Raw genomic sequence first — 16,575 nt, 5'->3', positions numbered from 1 at the left:
ACCGACAGTTAAGACAGTGTTAACTCACCGTTAATTATTGCCGTTTAGTGAAACTACGTCGTTTCATTCAGTTGTTTTGTTAAACACAAAATCTCAAGACGACGTCGTTTTGCTTAATTAAAATTGTTGTTGCTGCCGGGACTCGAACCCGTGCACTCGTGGTCGTAAGGGGGTATTGCCACTGAGCTAGTGGACTTTTCGGAAGGGGGTATTGCCACCTAAGAAACCAAGAGGCAGACCAAGGAAATATCAGGTTAGGGTCTTAGTTTCTATCTCATTGTTTTTTAGCTCTCGGTAATGTGTCTAACAATTCATTTATATGTTGCAGGGACTACACTTTGGCGAGTCACAAGCTCAATCCTCAGAAGCTCAAACCTCACAAAATCAATCCTCACAAGCTCAAGCATCACCATGGGAAGTTCCTCAATCTTCAGAAGGTCAATCCTCACAAGCTGAAGCATCACAGACAGCATCGTGGGGAAGATGGTTGTTTTAGATGCTTGTGTGTTGTTTATGATGGTCTCTGTCTGAATGCTTTCGTTGTCTGTTGTTTATGATGGTGTCTCTGTCTGAATGCTTTTGGAACAAGAACTACCTTTTTCTTTCTTCTTTTCCTGCTGTTTTAATTTGAAACTCTCAATGAAGATAGTCTTGGTTATTATCTTTGTGTTTTCATCATGTTGTTTATCTTGATGGTCTGTTCAATGGTGCATTTGTCCTTCTATAAACAATCAAGAAGTAAAACATAAACATTACTGAAACATTGTCTTAAAACATAGCCTTACATGAACCATGATTCTTACATAAACATAGCCTTACATAAACAGTCTCTTAGTAGCTATTCATAGACAACCCATCTGCTTTGTCAAACATGATCAACACAAGACATATCACAACGCCTAAACAAACCACCGAAAAACCCACTTTCATGATCACATTCAGCTTCTTAAGTTCATTGCTCGCCTTCCTGACATCTTCTTTCAAGTCTTCCTCCACGGTTTTCATGCTTTCGATCTCCATTTTAATTTTCATAACATCTGATGCAAAGCATTCAACTTTTGGCAATGCATCTTGAACCTCTTCGTAGACAGCTTCATCTACCCATTTATACAAGTGATCCTAGACACAAATCATGAACACAATCTTTATATTCAAACAATTTCTCACTTACTACCTAGCCATTGAATCTTATGTTCTTATCTTAAACACAATCAAATTAAACACTTACATTTTGAAACGTTGGGCATCTAAAGAAAGTTCTTCCTGGATTGACCTTCGTTTTTGATGTGTATATCCCAGTTCTTCGACCACAACCGCATTGCTCCGGGATACCACGAATTCCCATCGTATTCACAGACGAATCCTCACAACCCGAACTCATCATGCGATACTCGAAGAAGGAGAGATGAGAATCGAGATTCTTAAGGACGAGATCGAAGAGAATCGCGAACTGGATTCATGATTTCGCCCATTTAGGGTTTATACCAATCGGAGGAGAAAACCGTCGTCTCTTTTTGATTCATTTAACTCGGATTCAAAGAGAATAAAAGAAACTGTGTTCGTATATCCATTGCAAAGTCCACTAGCTCAGTGGCAAAAACCCCTACCATTATACCCGAGTGCACGAGTTCGAGTCGATGGAACCCCATCTTTTTAATAAAAAAGTTAATGTAAAACGCCTCGTTTCATTAATTTGTCTTTAACTCGGATTCGAAGAATAAAAGATATTGTGTTCGTATAGCCATTGCAAAGTCCACTAGCTCAGTGGCAAAAACCCCTACCATTAAACCCGAGTACACGAGTTCGAGCCGTAGGAAACACATATTTTTAATAACACAGCTATATAAACGACGTCGTTTGTCTTTAATCAGACAAAGTGATGAAACGACGTCGTATACTTTAACACCCAAAATTAACGTCCGCTTAATTATCAGTTAACTCGGTTAACGGTGTGTTTATCTGGTCAGTCAATCGTAAGTTTCTTAATAAACCCGAAAAGTCAACAAAAGTTCAGGATTTTATTGGCTAGCCCATATGTCCAGGTTTCTTTTGGCAATTCCCGCAAAGTTCAGTGTTTTTTTGGCCGATTTCCCATAAAAAATTGGATATGTTCATCTCTATTTAATTTCCTTCAGTAATGTTTGTTTCGTCTTTATATCCACGGGACCATATATTCTCATATGCACCAATTATATCTGCTTTTTTCCATCAAAGTCACTTTTTATTTGTGTTATGCCAATGTGTGTAGCGCATCAGTGTGCATCCTACTATCGTAGCAACGAAGTCTGGAGTAGCAACGAAGTCTGGAGTCTGAGACGTCATATGTTTAATTAATGGATCTTGAAGCCATTTTAATGCCTATCGATATTAGTGGGAAAATGCTGCTTTTACCTTCTATTATATTGAGATGCAATATCAAAAAGCTGATATTACCTAAAACCAGTGTTTTGAAACCCGATCCGGATCCGTGTTTGAACCGGTAAACCCGGTGATCCAGAAAAAATTTGGTTTGGGTTTTATGGAAAACCCAATATTTAGAAACCCGCAAAAACCGGCAAAAATCCACTAAAACCCATACCGGTTGAACCAATAAATAAATTTTACTTTTTTTTTAGTTTTTAGATTATGTTTTATATTCTAAGTTTTTTATTAAAAAGTTAGGTGCTGACAAAAAAAGTTAGATTTTTCCTTTTCAGTTTTATATTTGTGATTTTTAGATTTTGATGAAGATTTTTCACTATGTCACCTAAAGAAAATGAAGTGAACAATGATAAAGAGAACCAAAATTAGTTGATGTGATTTAGTGTTAGTTTATTTCTGTTATTGATAATTTATTACAATGATCTTTTACTTTTAATTTATTTTAAATTTGAAGTTAATTTACTATTCACATTAGATATTTAAATATTTGTGAATTTTATATCTTGATTTTTTAGATGTCATAACTCTCACCGCAAGAACAAGAGGTAGTGTATCATTTATATATTTCGTTAATATCATTTTTTGATTGACACAAATGAATTTACATCAATAATATAAGTGACTCTAATACTTTATAACAGTTGTAACGAATGATGCAATTAATTTCATCATTTATCGCAATTGATGTAAATATATATCATTTATGCTAAATGATGCTAAACGTTGTATTATTCCAAATAAATGATATTAATATTTGTTTCAGTTGTAATAATTGATATTAAATATTTATATCGACTATTTAGTTGATGTAATATTTATATCAGTTATAAATAAATGATCCAAAAATTACTATCGGTTTTTATAAATGATTGTAAGAATTGTATTTCGTGGCAAATAAATTGAAACAAAATTTTGGCTATTTCAAAAAAAAAAAAAACTAAAATAAATCAAGTCGTATTTATAATTTTACATTAAAATCGTTTACACTAAACCAAATTAAAAAAAGTGTAAACCTAATCTAGACCATAAAAAAGTCTAAACCTAATCTAAGCCTCCTCTGCTCACGAGCTACTCCGCCGCCTCTGCTCACGACCTGCTGCTGCTTCTCACGTTCTGCCGCCTCTGCTCACGTCTGCTAACAACCACTGCCTCTGCTCACGTCCTGCCACCTCTGTTCACGTCCTGCCACCTCTGCTCACGACCACCACCTCTGCTCACGCCCACCACCCTAACCAAGAACCAAAAATCAGATTTAAATTAGAGAGAGTGAGGGAGAAAAAAAGATATAATCTAAACCTAATCGCTTGCACCGCCGGGGTCAAGCAACATTGCCGCTACCACACAGCACCACCATGACCATATCGCTTGTGCCGCCGCACCACCAGGCCCGGCCCAGAGGGTAGGCAACATAAGCAACTGCTTAGGGCCCCTGGGCCATATTTCACAATTTTACATTACAGATTGTTATTATTTATATATTTGCTATATAGGCTTAGGGCCCAAAGGAAAATTTTTATTGTTTGGACCGGCCCTGCGCACCACTGCTTTAATCCCGTCGATGTTGTCACGTCCTCCTCCTCTTCTTTTTTTTTTTGAGCATTTCCTCCTCCTCTTCTTCTTGACCTGAAACTGAACATGAAACAAAAGCAGAGACTAGAAATAAAGTCTTACAAGAGAATTAAGAACAAAACAAATTTATAAACAAGAACAAAGAAAAGAGGGAGAGAATGACAGTTTTGGAAGAAGAGGAAGAAATCCACAGACTTGAAATAAAGTAAAAGAGACTTTAGGTTTTTGAAAGAGAAGAAGTAATTTGGTCGTAGTTAGGGAAAGAGAGGTAAAGTACTATGGTCCATTGGATTAAGTGTTATTAGGGGTGTTCAATCGGGATATCGGTTCGGTTTTTTCGGTTTTTCGGTATTTCGGTTAGTAAAATATAACTACCATTCTAAATCCATATTTACTTCGGTTCGGTTCGGTTTATATACCGCCGGTTTTCAGTTTATTCGGTTTTATACCAAAACATAATTATTTAGTTTGGGATCATATTATATAAATTTTAGAGGCATATTGTCATCGCAGTCATTTATTAAAAATATATTATATTTTCAAATAAAAGAACAAAAAAATAAAAACGCTTATACCTTCAAATGAAATAATCAAATCTAGAATTAAAATCAAAGCTCGAAATTTTGGAAATAAAAATAAAAAAAAACAAAAGAGAAGAGAAGTATGAAATAAAATGTTTCCACTCTTCCATATTCAGTGTTCATCAAAGTCATGCTTCATCGAGTGAAACTCTGTTCGTTTATAAATAAGAAAAAAATTGTGAAAAATTTAATCTAGTTATTATCCATCAAATTTATAACCTTCACTTCAATTTAATCAATGATAAAAGAAAACAAAATGATTAAAAGAAGAAGACTAAGAAAATAAAAAGACTCAGTTACGATGAATTGTTATTTAATTATATTTTAATTGTTTTTCTGATTCTTTATTACTATAAAATATGGTAATAATTATTAACAAAAGAATAACTTATATAACAAATATATTTTTCATGTGACGTTATAAAATATGTACATATTTACATGTTTTTGCTTTTGATCGGTTTTGTTCGGTTTATTCGGTTTAATCGGTTATAAACCAAACCATATCCAGATTCTACGGTTTTTATAAAATCATATTCATTCGGTTTATATGGTATATACCAAAATCATACCATTGTCTATTTCGGTTCGGTTTGGTATGGTTCGGTTTTACCATATTGGACAGGCCTAAGTGTTATGGATGGTGAGATTTTCATAGAAGTGATTCATGCCACAACAATTTCAACCAATCACAAGTAACCACTTTCATTTTAGTTGTATTTATCCTTTTGATTCATTTATTTTTATATATAACTTAAGGAAAATAATAAAATGCAAAATTTAAGTCTGTGTTTTATTTTTACATATACTATAGTATTTAGATTTGTATATCAGAAATTAAAGTTTTATGTTTATGATATAAAAAACTAATTTTGAAATATGGGGTTTAGGGTAAGATTTGAGATGTAAATAGAAAATTTTTAGTTTGCATTTAAGATTTTTAGTGTTTAAGTTTATAAATGCTAGATTTGGTGTTTAGAATTAGGATTTGGAGTATAAGGTGTAGTTTATAGTTTAGGGTTTGGAGTATGGTATTTGGGGTTTAGATTTAAAATTTGAGATAAAATTTTGAAAATAGAAAATTTTAAGTTTAAATTTAAGATTTAAAGTAAAGTAAGAAAAATTAGAGTTTTAAAGTTTATATTTATATTTTAGGGTTTAAATGTATGTTTAAAGCACCGTTTTTTATTTAGGATTAAAGGTTTTATGGTTTGTTTATGATTTAAGATTTATATATTTTTCACACTTTTTAACATATGAATTTAATCTTACACTTTAGATTACTAGAATTAACATAAATCCAAAAATCAAAATTAAGAACAAAAACTCACCTTAAAGAAAAAGCTGAAATGAAACGTTTTAATAATAACTCAAACCTTGTACTGAAAGAATGAATATTGAGAGAATTAATTTCAGCCCAGAAATCTTGAATCTAATTTGGAATCATGTATATAATGTTAAAAAAATAGAACTATGCAAAAATTTAGTCAAAAAAATAACTTTTGCTTCTCAGGCGGTGTGTTTTGTCGAGAACAACATTTTATTAAATTTAAGTTTTCAATTTGGCGGAAAAAACAAGACATTATTTTTAGTTGTAAATTTTTTTTATCTGCAATTTTTTTATTAACATCACTTATTTACTGATGCTACGTTTATATCTCTTACGTAATTGATGCTAATCAAAATAAGCAAATATTTCAGTTATGTAATTGATGCAAATTCATATATTTGCGTTGGTTATTTATAAGTGATGTAAATTAATATTGATTTGTGTCATTTTAATTCCAAGTGATGTTAATCAAGTTACTATTAACATCATTTACTGTAACTGATGTAAAATCACATATTTAGTGTCAATTTAATATACATGATTCAAACTACAATCAGTTATTTTTTTGACACTTTATAAGTGATGCTATCTGTCTTTTTTTCAGTAGTGTCTTACTTTGTCACAGAAAATTTCAAATAGTCTAAATTATATTTTTGATATTTTATATGTCAAATGAAAATAAAAATATAAAAACTAAAGTTAATTATTTGTTAAAAACTTTTTAAACATAAAATATATACATATCCAAACTATTATTTTATGTTTTAAAAAACATTTAGAAAATATTTAACTTTAGTTTTTATATATTTATTTTCATAGCTAATATATTATTATATAATAAAATTAATTGATTTATTAATCCGCGGTTCACCTGCGGTCGGTAACTCAGCGATCCGGTAAGTTGTCCGATTCAGTGTCCGGGTCGGGTTTAAAAACATTGACTAAAACAAATCTTTACTTTTTTTATATATTTGTATCCATGGGCCGGATAAATTCATCTGTGGTAATTTAGTGACCTAAAAAAATCTATTGGCTTATACGCATTAAGTTTCCAAAAGAAACTGAACAAGCAAAACATGTGCGAAAGGGGCAGCAAATCTTCGTCGGAATGCGTATATTCTTCTGCGATTTCCCATTTGCTCATATCGTCGACATGATTCGTCCACGTTCTCTAAATTTTCTACTTCTTTACGGTTTCTTGATTATACTTTGTATATGAGCAACTGAGCATCGTTATATTATACATACAAATAAACTAAAAGTACATGCTGCTATAAGTAAAATGGAACAGTCCGAGTGTTTTAGTACCGTTGAACAAATGCTTAAGACGTTTTATATGTGTATTTGGTTGAAGTTGTTGAACCAAACGGAAAACAAGAAGCTTAGTTTGTATATTTGGGCTTTGTATCATGGGCCAAAGGTTTGATAGTCCAAATTAATAGAAGAAACACATCATTGACGGGATCTGTGATTAATGTGTAAAACACACACTACTCCCTTGATAATTGCTTCTTTTTAATCATTCCTCAATTAAGCATATACTATTTAGTTGTATTTGGCTAATGTACGTAATAGTTGAGCGAAAGCCCTAGCATTTGGTTTTATGAAGGCACATGACAAATTCACAAGAGAAGTAGAAACGTAAAACCAATTCATTTTCCTCCTGCGTCAACAATTCACATCGAATTAAATAAATTAAGAGGAGATTTACAGATATACATGCAATATATCTACACACATTGAAAAATAATTACATCACCGTATTTAGGGCCTAAGTATATTATACCCACACACATATTAAATCCTTGAAAGATGACACTCGAGAAAGCAGAAGAAATAGAGGTAATATGTATGCAATAGGTTGAATTTTAAACGATAACCTGCTTTTAGAGCCAAGTTCTTGCATAGTTGTAACAAGTAAATATGAAAAAGCTATTTTTATTTAGTTCTTAAATTTGCTTTCGGCAAGAAGCAAAACAAGTTGTTTTCTTGATAAATGAGGTATGAAAACCATACGTCAAAAATAAAATTAAAGAGAGGGAAAGAAGAGTGTATCACGTGACGTGATAATGTGTGACAAGGAGATTGAGCCATTCTGCCAATACCACTACACTAATCTTTATCAATAAAAGAAACAGATTAAAAACATACTGACGAAATGAATCTGATCAACAACATGGAAGAGTATTGAGGCTCATTTTTCTTCTTCCCTAACAAAAAACGCTCTTCTTGAAACCCCACCATTGTTGCAGTAATAATCAGTACCCTCCATTGTTTGATTTCTTCTACTAAAAACATTCAAGATAAGAACAAAAAAATCAGATAGAGCATTAAAAACTCGAACAAGTGAGGAATAGATTTCGGTGAAGAAGAGTGGTGTGTGAATCAGAAAATGAGACTAGAATGCATTATTGCTTCTTGCTTGTGTTTTTCACCTTTTGTGGATTTCTCTCATCTTTGTTTTTTGTTCTTTATTCGTTTCGTCTGAGAGAAACGAGAAGCCTCCTTGCAAACCTCAGCTTCAGTGTCTCTCTCTCTCCCTCTCTCCAAAGTTATTTCTGTGGGCACTAAATACAACTGTCATAAAGCACTTCATTTAGTTTAAAAACTTTGGTAGTTACCTTTAGAATTTAATTCTAAGCAATTAGAAATCCAGTTCTATGATGACGTATGGCTGTATCCGATCAAAATGTGTCTAAGTACATTTCACATGTACAAGAAAAAAAAAAGTGATGTTAGTGACAAAATTTTGTGAATGTGATTACATGTGTTTCACGCGATTGTATCGTTTGAAGCTCAACTGCAACAAACACACATGCATTACCATTCAAAACATCATTAGAAGGCAAACATGACATAGGAGTGAGATTAGTAATCAGAAATTCTGGAAAACTTATTTGTTTTCTCAAATATAACAATGACATCGTTAACATAAACTCGCCGTATTCCATGTTCGGACGTGAACTAGTGTCTTTATTCTTTTAATCAACAATCAAATTATTTGGTGTTACTATTATTTTACCATATGTACGGTTTCTTTTGGGAGAGGCAACATATTTTAGGTATATTATTTACGGCTGCTTCACAACTGATATAAATGAACCTTTTTCTTTGTTGATATAATAATAATCTTTAGGGATGGTCTGACCAAAAACATGTGCTCCCTAGTCGAAGCTACATTTTATCGAGACTGCCACCAGGTCCACCACCAAACACTATACACTTTCCCAAATACCCATAATTTTTAGTTTTTTACATATCCAATTTTTAGTTTTTTACATATCCAATACATGATATAGAAAAAAAACATATGTATATACTAGTTGAACCGAACCGGAATTGAAGATTTGTGGTAGGTGTTGTTTATGTTTGCAGTGGAAAAAGATCTAACGGTATAAAGGAGTTACACGTGTATGCAAATGGTAAGAGTAAAGCTGAAAGAGCAGAGACAGAGAGGTAAAATGACTTGTGACTTGTGAGGTGAAATGACAGAGGAAAGGGAAAAAAACAAGAGAAGGACTTACCAATGAGACAGAATGTCTGAGGAAACGTCAGCCTGTTTCTGTCCTTTGTAACACTGTTTTACCTCTCAAAACCTTTTCTGTAGATTTGTTTCATAAATTTAAACAAAAATATTTGGATCTGCATGGAATGGTGGGATTGAGTAAACCATCAAATATGATCTGGTCTTTTAAGGTTAAAATTATAAAACTAATTTATATGTTAATCATAAGAGTGACATGTTGGCGAAGTTGAATTATTGAGTAACTCCAATAATACTCTTCCAAAATTCCATGACCCATATTTTTCAACAGTATATGAGGGCCATTTAGAAGATAACCAATCTACAACACCACTCTTACTATTTAAATGCATAATTTACACTGAAAGAATTGAATAACAACCTATTAACTTACATTTTCTATTATATGAAAATTTGTGACCGGAAAACACCCCTAAGTGGATTGTTGATTGAATCATTCACCTTATATATTAAAACAGAAATCACAACTTTGATTCATGTGTAATTTTTTAAAAAATAGACCTAATGGATATATTTCTAAAATGTCATGTTATATTTAATCACTAATCTTATCATTTAAATTTTGGGCATACCAGAAATTGTATTGGGCTATCAATAATTGAATTTAAAGAATAGAAAATTCATTGGATTTATAGATAATATAAATTAAATAGATATAAGTTAATGTTGTAATACTATATCTCTATATGTTAAATATTTAATTATTTGTCGATGTTAACTTTTAAAATTATAATAATGATTAATCTTTACTAACTTGAACCAATGAAAAAAAATTTTAAACTATATACTTTATTTTAAAAATTAAACAAAAACTAAATATTTAATTATTTACTTGATAATATAAATATATGAAGCGAAAAGTTTAATTTTTTAAAAACTTTCTAAATTTGTAAAATGTTATAATATCTTTGAATATGACAATAAAATAATATTTTACTAATCTTTATATATATAGTTACGATTTTAATAATGAAATAATAATCCGAAAATATATATATAGAAGAAGATTCAAATACATGTGAAAGTTTGAAAGAATCTATTCAATGAAAAAGTATACCGTAAACTTATTATGTTTTAAAAATTGATAGACACATATATTATATATATACCAATTTAGAATTGAAAGCAAAATATTTATATTAAAATAAATGAAAACAAAAATTTGCGCGGTTGCGCGGGTCGACATCTAGTTTTTACTTTATATCATCCAACCATAATTAAACGTTTTAATTAAGTTTTAACGATCATTTTTTTCAAACTATTTGAAAATTTTCGTAAGACCTGAATCCTACCAAAACTACATAAGCTTAGAACTACAAATTTTAATTACCAATACATACAATTAAACCCCAATAATCAAACCCAACAAATAGCGGTGGACATCATATAAACAAATTTGTAAAGTAACTTGTCTAGATCTTTCTTTCTTTTTTGACAAAGAACTTGATTAAACTTTTCAAAGAGCATATCGGAGCTTTTAAAAGTAACTTTAAGTTTTTAATATGAGAATGATATACGATAAATAACATAATACATAAGGAAAAACAGATGCTTTGGGTGAGGGTTCGAGCTACTGGTATGAGCTATAACCCTGATTTGCTAGTTCGACTACGGGTCGAGAAGTGTCTAGTGTGGGAAGTAATGTAGTTGATTGATCTTATCTTCTATTAGTTCCAAGTTCATCAATGTCTTGGACTAACTTTTATGTTTTCTAAAGACTTTTTAAAAACTTTTTTGCAGTCTTTAGAAACAGAATGGCTTTATAGCAGATTCTGGTTTCAATTTCCATTGTAACCAAACCTTCATTTCATTTTCATGACATTTGCAATTTAGCAAAAAAAAATCAATTGCTTTGGGCAGGAGAATCAATCTGATGTCATAATATTTTCGACAACTACAATCAGTGTAATATTATTATAATGATATCTCCTTCAGAATCTAATAGCGTGAATCTCGTCCGGACAATAACGGTTAGCTGGCTGTCCAGTGTACCATTACAAATTTCATAAACGTGTTTCTCACCGGCTGCTCTCTCTCTCTCTCTCTCTCTCTCTCTCTCTCTCTCTCTCTCTCTCTCTCTCTGTCTCCTTCAAGAATGACGAGTGGGTCCTTAAACTATGCGAAGAAAGTTCTCCGCATCTGCTTTGGTCACCAGGTTTGATCTGATCACTTTGAGGTCCATGGTATAAGGGAAAATAAAAATAGAGCACATCAAGTCCCAGCCCTAAACACAAGTTTGACCAATTGGTCTAACGGCAATATTCTAAACTTGGCCGCCGACAAATTGATAAACGTACTAGCCAGGCCTTACGCCTAAGCTTGATCAGCTTGTGGTCAAGCCAGCTCTCGCTTCCAACTAATTAGTCTCCCAAACTATCTATTGGGCTCTTGTTATATTGCAACATTTATGGATTTATTATCTTGCTTTTATTCCTATTCAATGTAACCTTATTAGTCTCATCCCGTCAACAAAAAAATAACACATATCAATCTCTTCATTTCATTTTTATGTGTTGTTTGTACCCATAAGAATTAAGGAACGGAATTTAAAAGTGCCGTAATGTCTATTTTCTTTTTTTTTAAAGGTCTGTTTTCTTGTAACGAACATTATAAAGAAATACATTTGTATATGCGTGTTTTCTTTTCCTGCAAACGAACCTTGAATATTATTTTACTCCAAAAAAAGAAACACAAGATCGGGTGTCTACATATTATATGCGATGGTGAAAGGAATCCAAATCGTTTGCAAGAGTCGGTGCACGCAACATATCATTTTCTTTGTACGATTTACGAGTATTATAACATACATTCAAAGTATTATTATTCTAACATCGCTAATTACTAATTTCAATAATGACTAACTTCCATACCAGTACGTTAAAGAAGACACTCGATCAAAGCCGAGACTGATTACGCCAATCTATTTGATTTTAAAGTACGAATCTAAAGAATGTCCAGTATAAAATTATTTAAGAAAGCCCGTCTAGAATATGTTTTCAACATGTTAGAAAAGACAATAGGCTGCAACAAAAGATAAAAACCGGCGTTACATAAGACCTGGACTTGCGAATTATATAATGGTTCTGGTCAAGAAGAGATATACTGAAAGAAAAAGCAAAGTGAGCTTTCATGCATTTCCTCCTAAAACTGGTTCCATACACAGCCGGACGAAACAGTCACATTAACTTTCAAATTCTAAAAGTGTATAGATATCAGTAAATCTCAGATCCGGCTATTTCTCCCCCCCCTTCATTATGATACTTTTAATTCTTGGTCAAAAGCATGCAAAGAAATAAAGATACAATTAGACAAAAAGCAGAAAATTCAAATTCCAGTTCTAAGTACATTTATATTCAAAAAGTTGTAAGTAATAATTCTTTTTTCTTTGTAGAAAATCTTATTTAATAAAAAATGGAATAATTGTTCTTGATGAATTGTCCTATTTTTAAAATGTAATTCGCACGTAAATGTTTTTTTATAAATACATTTTCTCAGGTAATTTATTCTGGCCATCACAGAAGTAACTTCTCAAGATCTTTCAAATATAAGTCTGGAGCTACTAATATAAGTTTTTTTATACTCCTACCCGCAAATCTGTTGCTTTGGTGTATTAACGATTCGCCGAGGTTCTCAAAGACTGTTCGAAGCATGCTTGACTTGAGGCAAGAGCTTCAGCTCTATCTCCGCTGCAGCATCAGAGATGGAAAGACAGCTTTGTTTTGGTATGATTATTGGACGGAGCTGGATCCTTTGTACCTTCTCTTCGGGATCTCAGGGCCTGCGTCTCTTAGGATCCCATTAAATGTGACTGTGTCGCAAGCTGTTCGTGATGGTAACTGGAACTTACCCCTGCGCGATCTGAATATGCTGAGACTCTTCAAGTTATATTATCTACTATGCATGTCCCGTGTGAAGCAAATGGTAGTGATGTATACTTGTGGAGAAACAGCTCGGGTGGTTTCGGTACTTCTTTCTCCTCTTCTGTTACGTGGGAGAGGCTGCGCATTCCCAACCCGCTGGTTCATTGGCACTCGGCGGTTTGGTTCAAAGAGGAGATTCTCCGTTGCTCCTTCATTGTATGGACTGCTGTTCTTAAAAGACTTCCTACTCGAGATAGGTTGATTTCTTGGGGAATAACTCTTCCACCAGGTTGTGTTCTTTGTTCCAATGCTGTCGAATCTCATCGTCATCTGTTCTTTGAGTGTTCCTTTGCTACTGTCATTTGGAATCGTTTTTGTGGCAGGTTCTTGGCGGCTCCACCTACCTCTGTAGCAGCAGTGATTGATCTATGCCGGCAACTGCAGGGACCGCATGCTTCTCGGGCTGTAGCTGTGCTGAAGCTTTTGAATCAAGTTATTATCTACAACTTTTGGTGTGAACGAAATGGCCGTATCTTCAGAGATGTTTCGATGACTCACGAGGCGTTCTTCAAGGTGGTGGATCGTAGTATGCAGGATAGGTTGCTCTCTCTTCCGCCAATGACTGCAGTCTCTCTTCCGTCAGTGACTGCAGCTTCACCCTCCCTCCTCGAATTGTACTTTTGCTTTGTTTTCCCATATAGTTAATCATATCCTCTCAAGACTGCTATCTAGACGGCTCCCTCTCTCTTTTACTCTCTCTTTTGCTTCTTGTTGTAATAAGTTGTGTCTTTCACAACATTGTAAAACTCAGAAAATGGTTATAAATCTTAACATTTAGACCAAAAAAAAAATATATATATAAGTTTTTTTGTAACATCTTTTGAAGTAAGGTAAAGTTGTTAATATGAGAATAAGATACAACAGAATAACCGAAACATAAGTTGCACGTTATTAACTGCTTTTGACATGGGAGTCAATGAGATCTTTTATTTTTTTGCCCAATTACAATCAATGTAGTATTATTATAATAATGACATCCTCCAGAATAATGTGAATCACGTATGGACACAAACGGTCAATAATGGTTTGCTAGCTGTCGATTGTCTCCATTACAATACTATTTCAAAACGTGGAAAATACAAAACCAAGTAGGTGGGTCGACCAAATCAAATCTCATATAAATACACAGATGCATACGTGTTTCTTTTCCATTGCACCTCTATCTCTGTTATCTCTTTCTCTCTCTTCTAATCAACCACTCTCTCTATTTTCTTTAGCCCAAAAATGGTTGATCAGAAAAGGTTTGCACTGTTTCTTGCAACTCCTGATTCAGAGTTCGTAAAGAAAGAGTACGGTGGATACCATAACGTGTTTGTCTCCACGTTCGGAGACGAAGGAGAGCATTGGGACTCGTTTAGAGTCGTAGAGGGCGAGTTTCCGGATGAGAAAGATCTTGACAAGTACGATGGTTTCGTTATTAGCGGAAGCTCTCACGATTCCTTCGAGAATGATCCTTGGATCCTTAAGCTATGTGAGATCGTCAAGAAACTTGATGAGATGAAGAAGAAGATTCTTGGCATCTGCTTTGGTCACCAGGTTCTCTCTTCTTACCAATCTAACTTTACATTTGGTCTTAAACCGAACCAGTAGACCATATACTGAAATATTATCATATTAACGATATAACTCTACTAGCACTTGCCGTTAAGTATAATGTTTTGTATTAACATTAAAAGATCTCTCTGATTTATCGAAAATTTTGAATTACATTAGATCATAGCCAGAGTAAGAGGAGGAACAGTGGGAAGAGCAAGGAAGGGACCAGAACTTAAGCTTACAGACATAACCATCGTGAAGGATGCGATTAAACCGGGAAGTTTCTTCGGAAATGAGATTCCGGATAGCATAGCCATCCTAAAGTTACATCAGGACGAAGTGTTAGTGTTGCCTGAATCTGCTAAAGTACTAGCTTATTCCGAAAAGTACGAGGTGGAGATGTTCTCCATTGAGGATCATTTATTCTGTATTCAAGGACATCCCGAGTATAACAAAGAGATTCTCCACGAGATCGTTGATCGTGTTCTTCGTCTTGGCTTCATCAAGGTTAGCTTTATTTCCTTTCATCCCCGTTTACGTAGAACAATTATGTAGAAAACGTACAAAACTAGAATGGTTTAGTGACTTCAGTTTTAGTACACATCATAGTAGGTGTTAGTTGAACCAAGAATACATTATCTACTGTATGTGGATACCGTTGCCTTGCTTTTATAAAGTCATTATTTATATTATTTTTGTTTGTATATGGAATATAGTATTTATTTGATAAACCATAAATTGATTTTGCAGCAAGATTTTGCGGATGCGGCAAAGGCCTCGATGGAGAATAGGGGAGCAGACAGGAAACTCTTGGAAACAATTTGCAAGAATTTCCTTAAAGGCAGAGTTCCAGCTAATTAATTAGTTTCACTCCCAAATTATCTATTTGGCTCTTGTTATATCTGAGCACTTATGGATTTATCATCTTGCTGTATTCTTATTCAATATATAACCTATTATTCTCATCCTTGTCAGGAAAACAAAAACTCATATTAATCTCAATGTCACATTTATGTGTTGCACCCATAAGTAAAACAATTCAATAAAAGCTATAGTTTTGCATATCATCCTAGCGTCTTTATTCTTGTCACTTTGTTTAACAATTTTGATGTAGAATTACGATTTATTGTATCTTCTAATAAATAAGGGGTATACAATGAAACGTAGCAGGTACCAGTTTTGTAAATTTGACCTCGTACCCTTCTGTTAACATTTTTACAGCTAGTAAAATTCTTCGTTATTTTTATAATATTTGATGTTTTGTTTTAGTGCACAAATATTAAAAAAATTACATTTTCTGAAAAGATAGGGAAAATTAGCCAAATATCCTAAATTAAGGTCCATATTAGCTACTTGAACATGAGTTGACACAAAGACCATTTTTTTTACAATTTGGTTCCAGTTTGATCTTTACAACCTTCTTACATTTTTTTTCCCTCTGCAATTTATTGCGACAAATCTCTCTTCCCTACTATTCTTCTTGACATTCTCTCTCCCTTTTCTTTTTTCTTAATCTCATCTTCTTTTTTCCTGAGTCTCTTTGTTCTTTTCTTCCTTTCCTTTCTCTTCATTTCTTTCTCTTTCTTTGAATATATTTATTGATTTATCATTTTTTAATCAAGGTATATAAAATTTAGATGCCAATTTTTTGATATTCCAATGCCAATTTTTTGA

The 16,575-nt window shown here is 33.0% G+C and overlaps 1 protein-coding gene, 2 long non-coding RNA genes and 2 pseudogenes across 3 annotated transcripts; 2 read left to right on the top strand and 3 right to left on the bottom strand.

Annotated features, from left to right (window-relative positions):
* Positions 1-831: 831 nt before the first annotated feature.
* Positions 832-1,472, bottom strand: LOC106352294 (annotated as a pseudogene).
* Positions 1,473-3,348: 1,876 nt separating this feature from the next.
* On the bottom strand, positions 3,349-4,411 carry LOC125580597. Its single transcript, XR_007318337.1, has 2 exons — positions 3,718-4,411; positions 3,349-3,649 (listed from the first exon to the last, which is right to left on the bottom strand). It is a non-coding gene; the product is annotated as an uncharacterized LOC125580597 (long non-coding RNA).
* A 3,412-nt stretch (positions 4,412-7,823) lies between these two features.
* Positions 7,824-9,205, bottom strand: LOC125580596. The gene is made up of 2 exons (XR_007318336.1): positions 8,337-9,205; positions 7,824-8,189 (listed from the first exon to the last, which is right to left on the bottom strand). It is a non-coding gene; the product is annotated as an uncharacterized LOC125580596 (long non-coding RNA).
* A 3,888-nt stretch (positions 9,206-13,093) lies between these two features.
* Positions 13,094-14,241, top strand: LOC106359131 (annotated as a pseudogene).
* A 224-nt stretch (positions 14,242-14,465) lies between these two features.
* On the top strand, positions 14,466-15,968 carry LOC106392894 (gamma-glutamyl peptidase 1-like). Its single transcript, XM_013833687.3, has 3 exons — positions 14,466-14,901; positions 15,079-15,408; positions 15,652-15,968. Exons 1-3 carry the CDS (start codon positions 14,590-14,592, stop codon positions 15,760-15,762), a joined length of 753 nt encoding a protein of 250 aa, XP_013689141.2. The 5' UTR covers positions 14,466-14,589; the 3' UTR covers positions 15,763-15,968.
* Positions 15,969-16,575: the final 607 nt, after the last annotated feature.

This window comes from Brassica napus, chromosome C1 (assembly GCF_020379485.1).
Source record: "Brassica napus cultivar Da-Ae chromosome C1, Da-Ae, whole genome shotgun sequence".
Taxonomy (NCBI): Eukaryota; Viridiplantae; Streptophyta; class Magnoliopsida; order Brassicales; family Brassicaceae; genus Brassica; species Brassica napus.
Note: the sequence above shows the minus strand (reverse complement) of the source record. Positions and strands in the feature narration are given on the sequence as shown.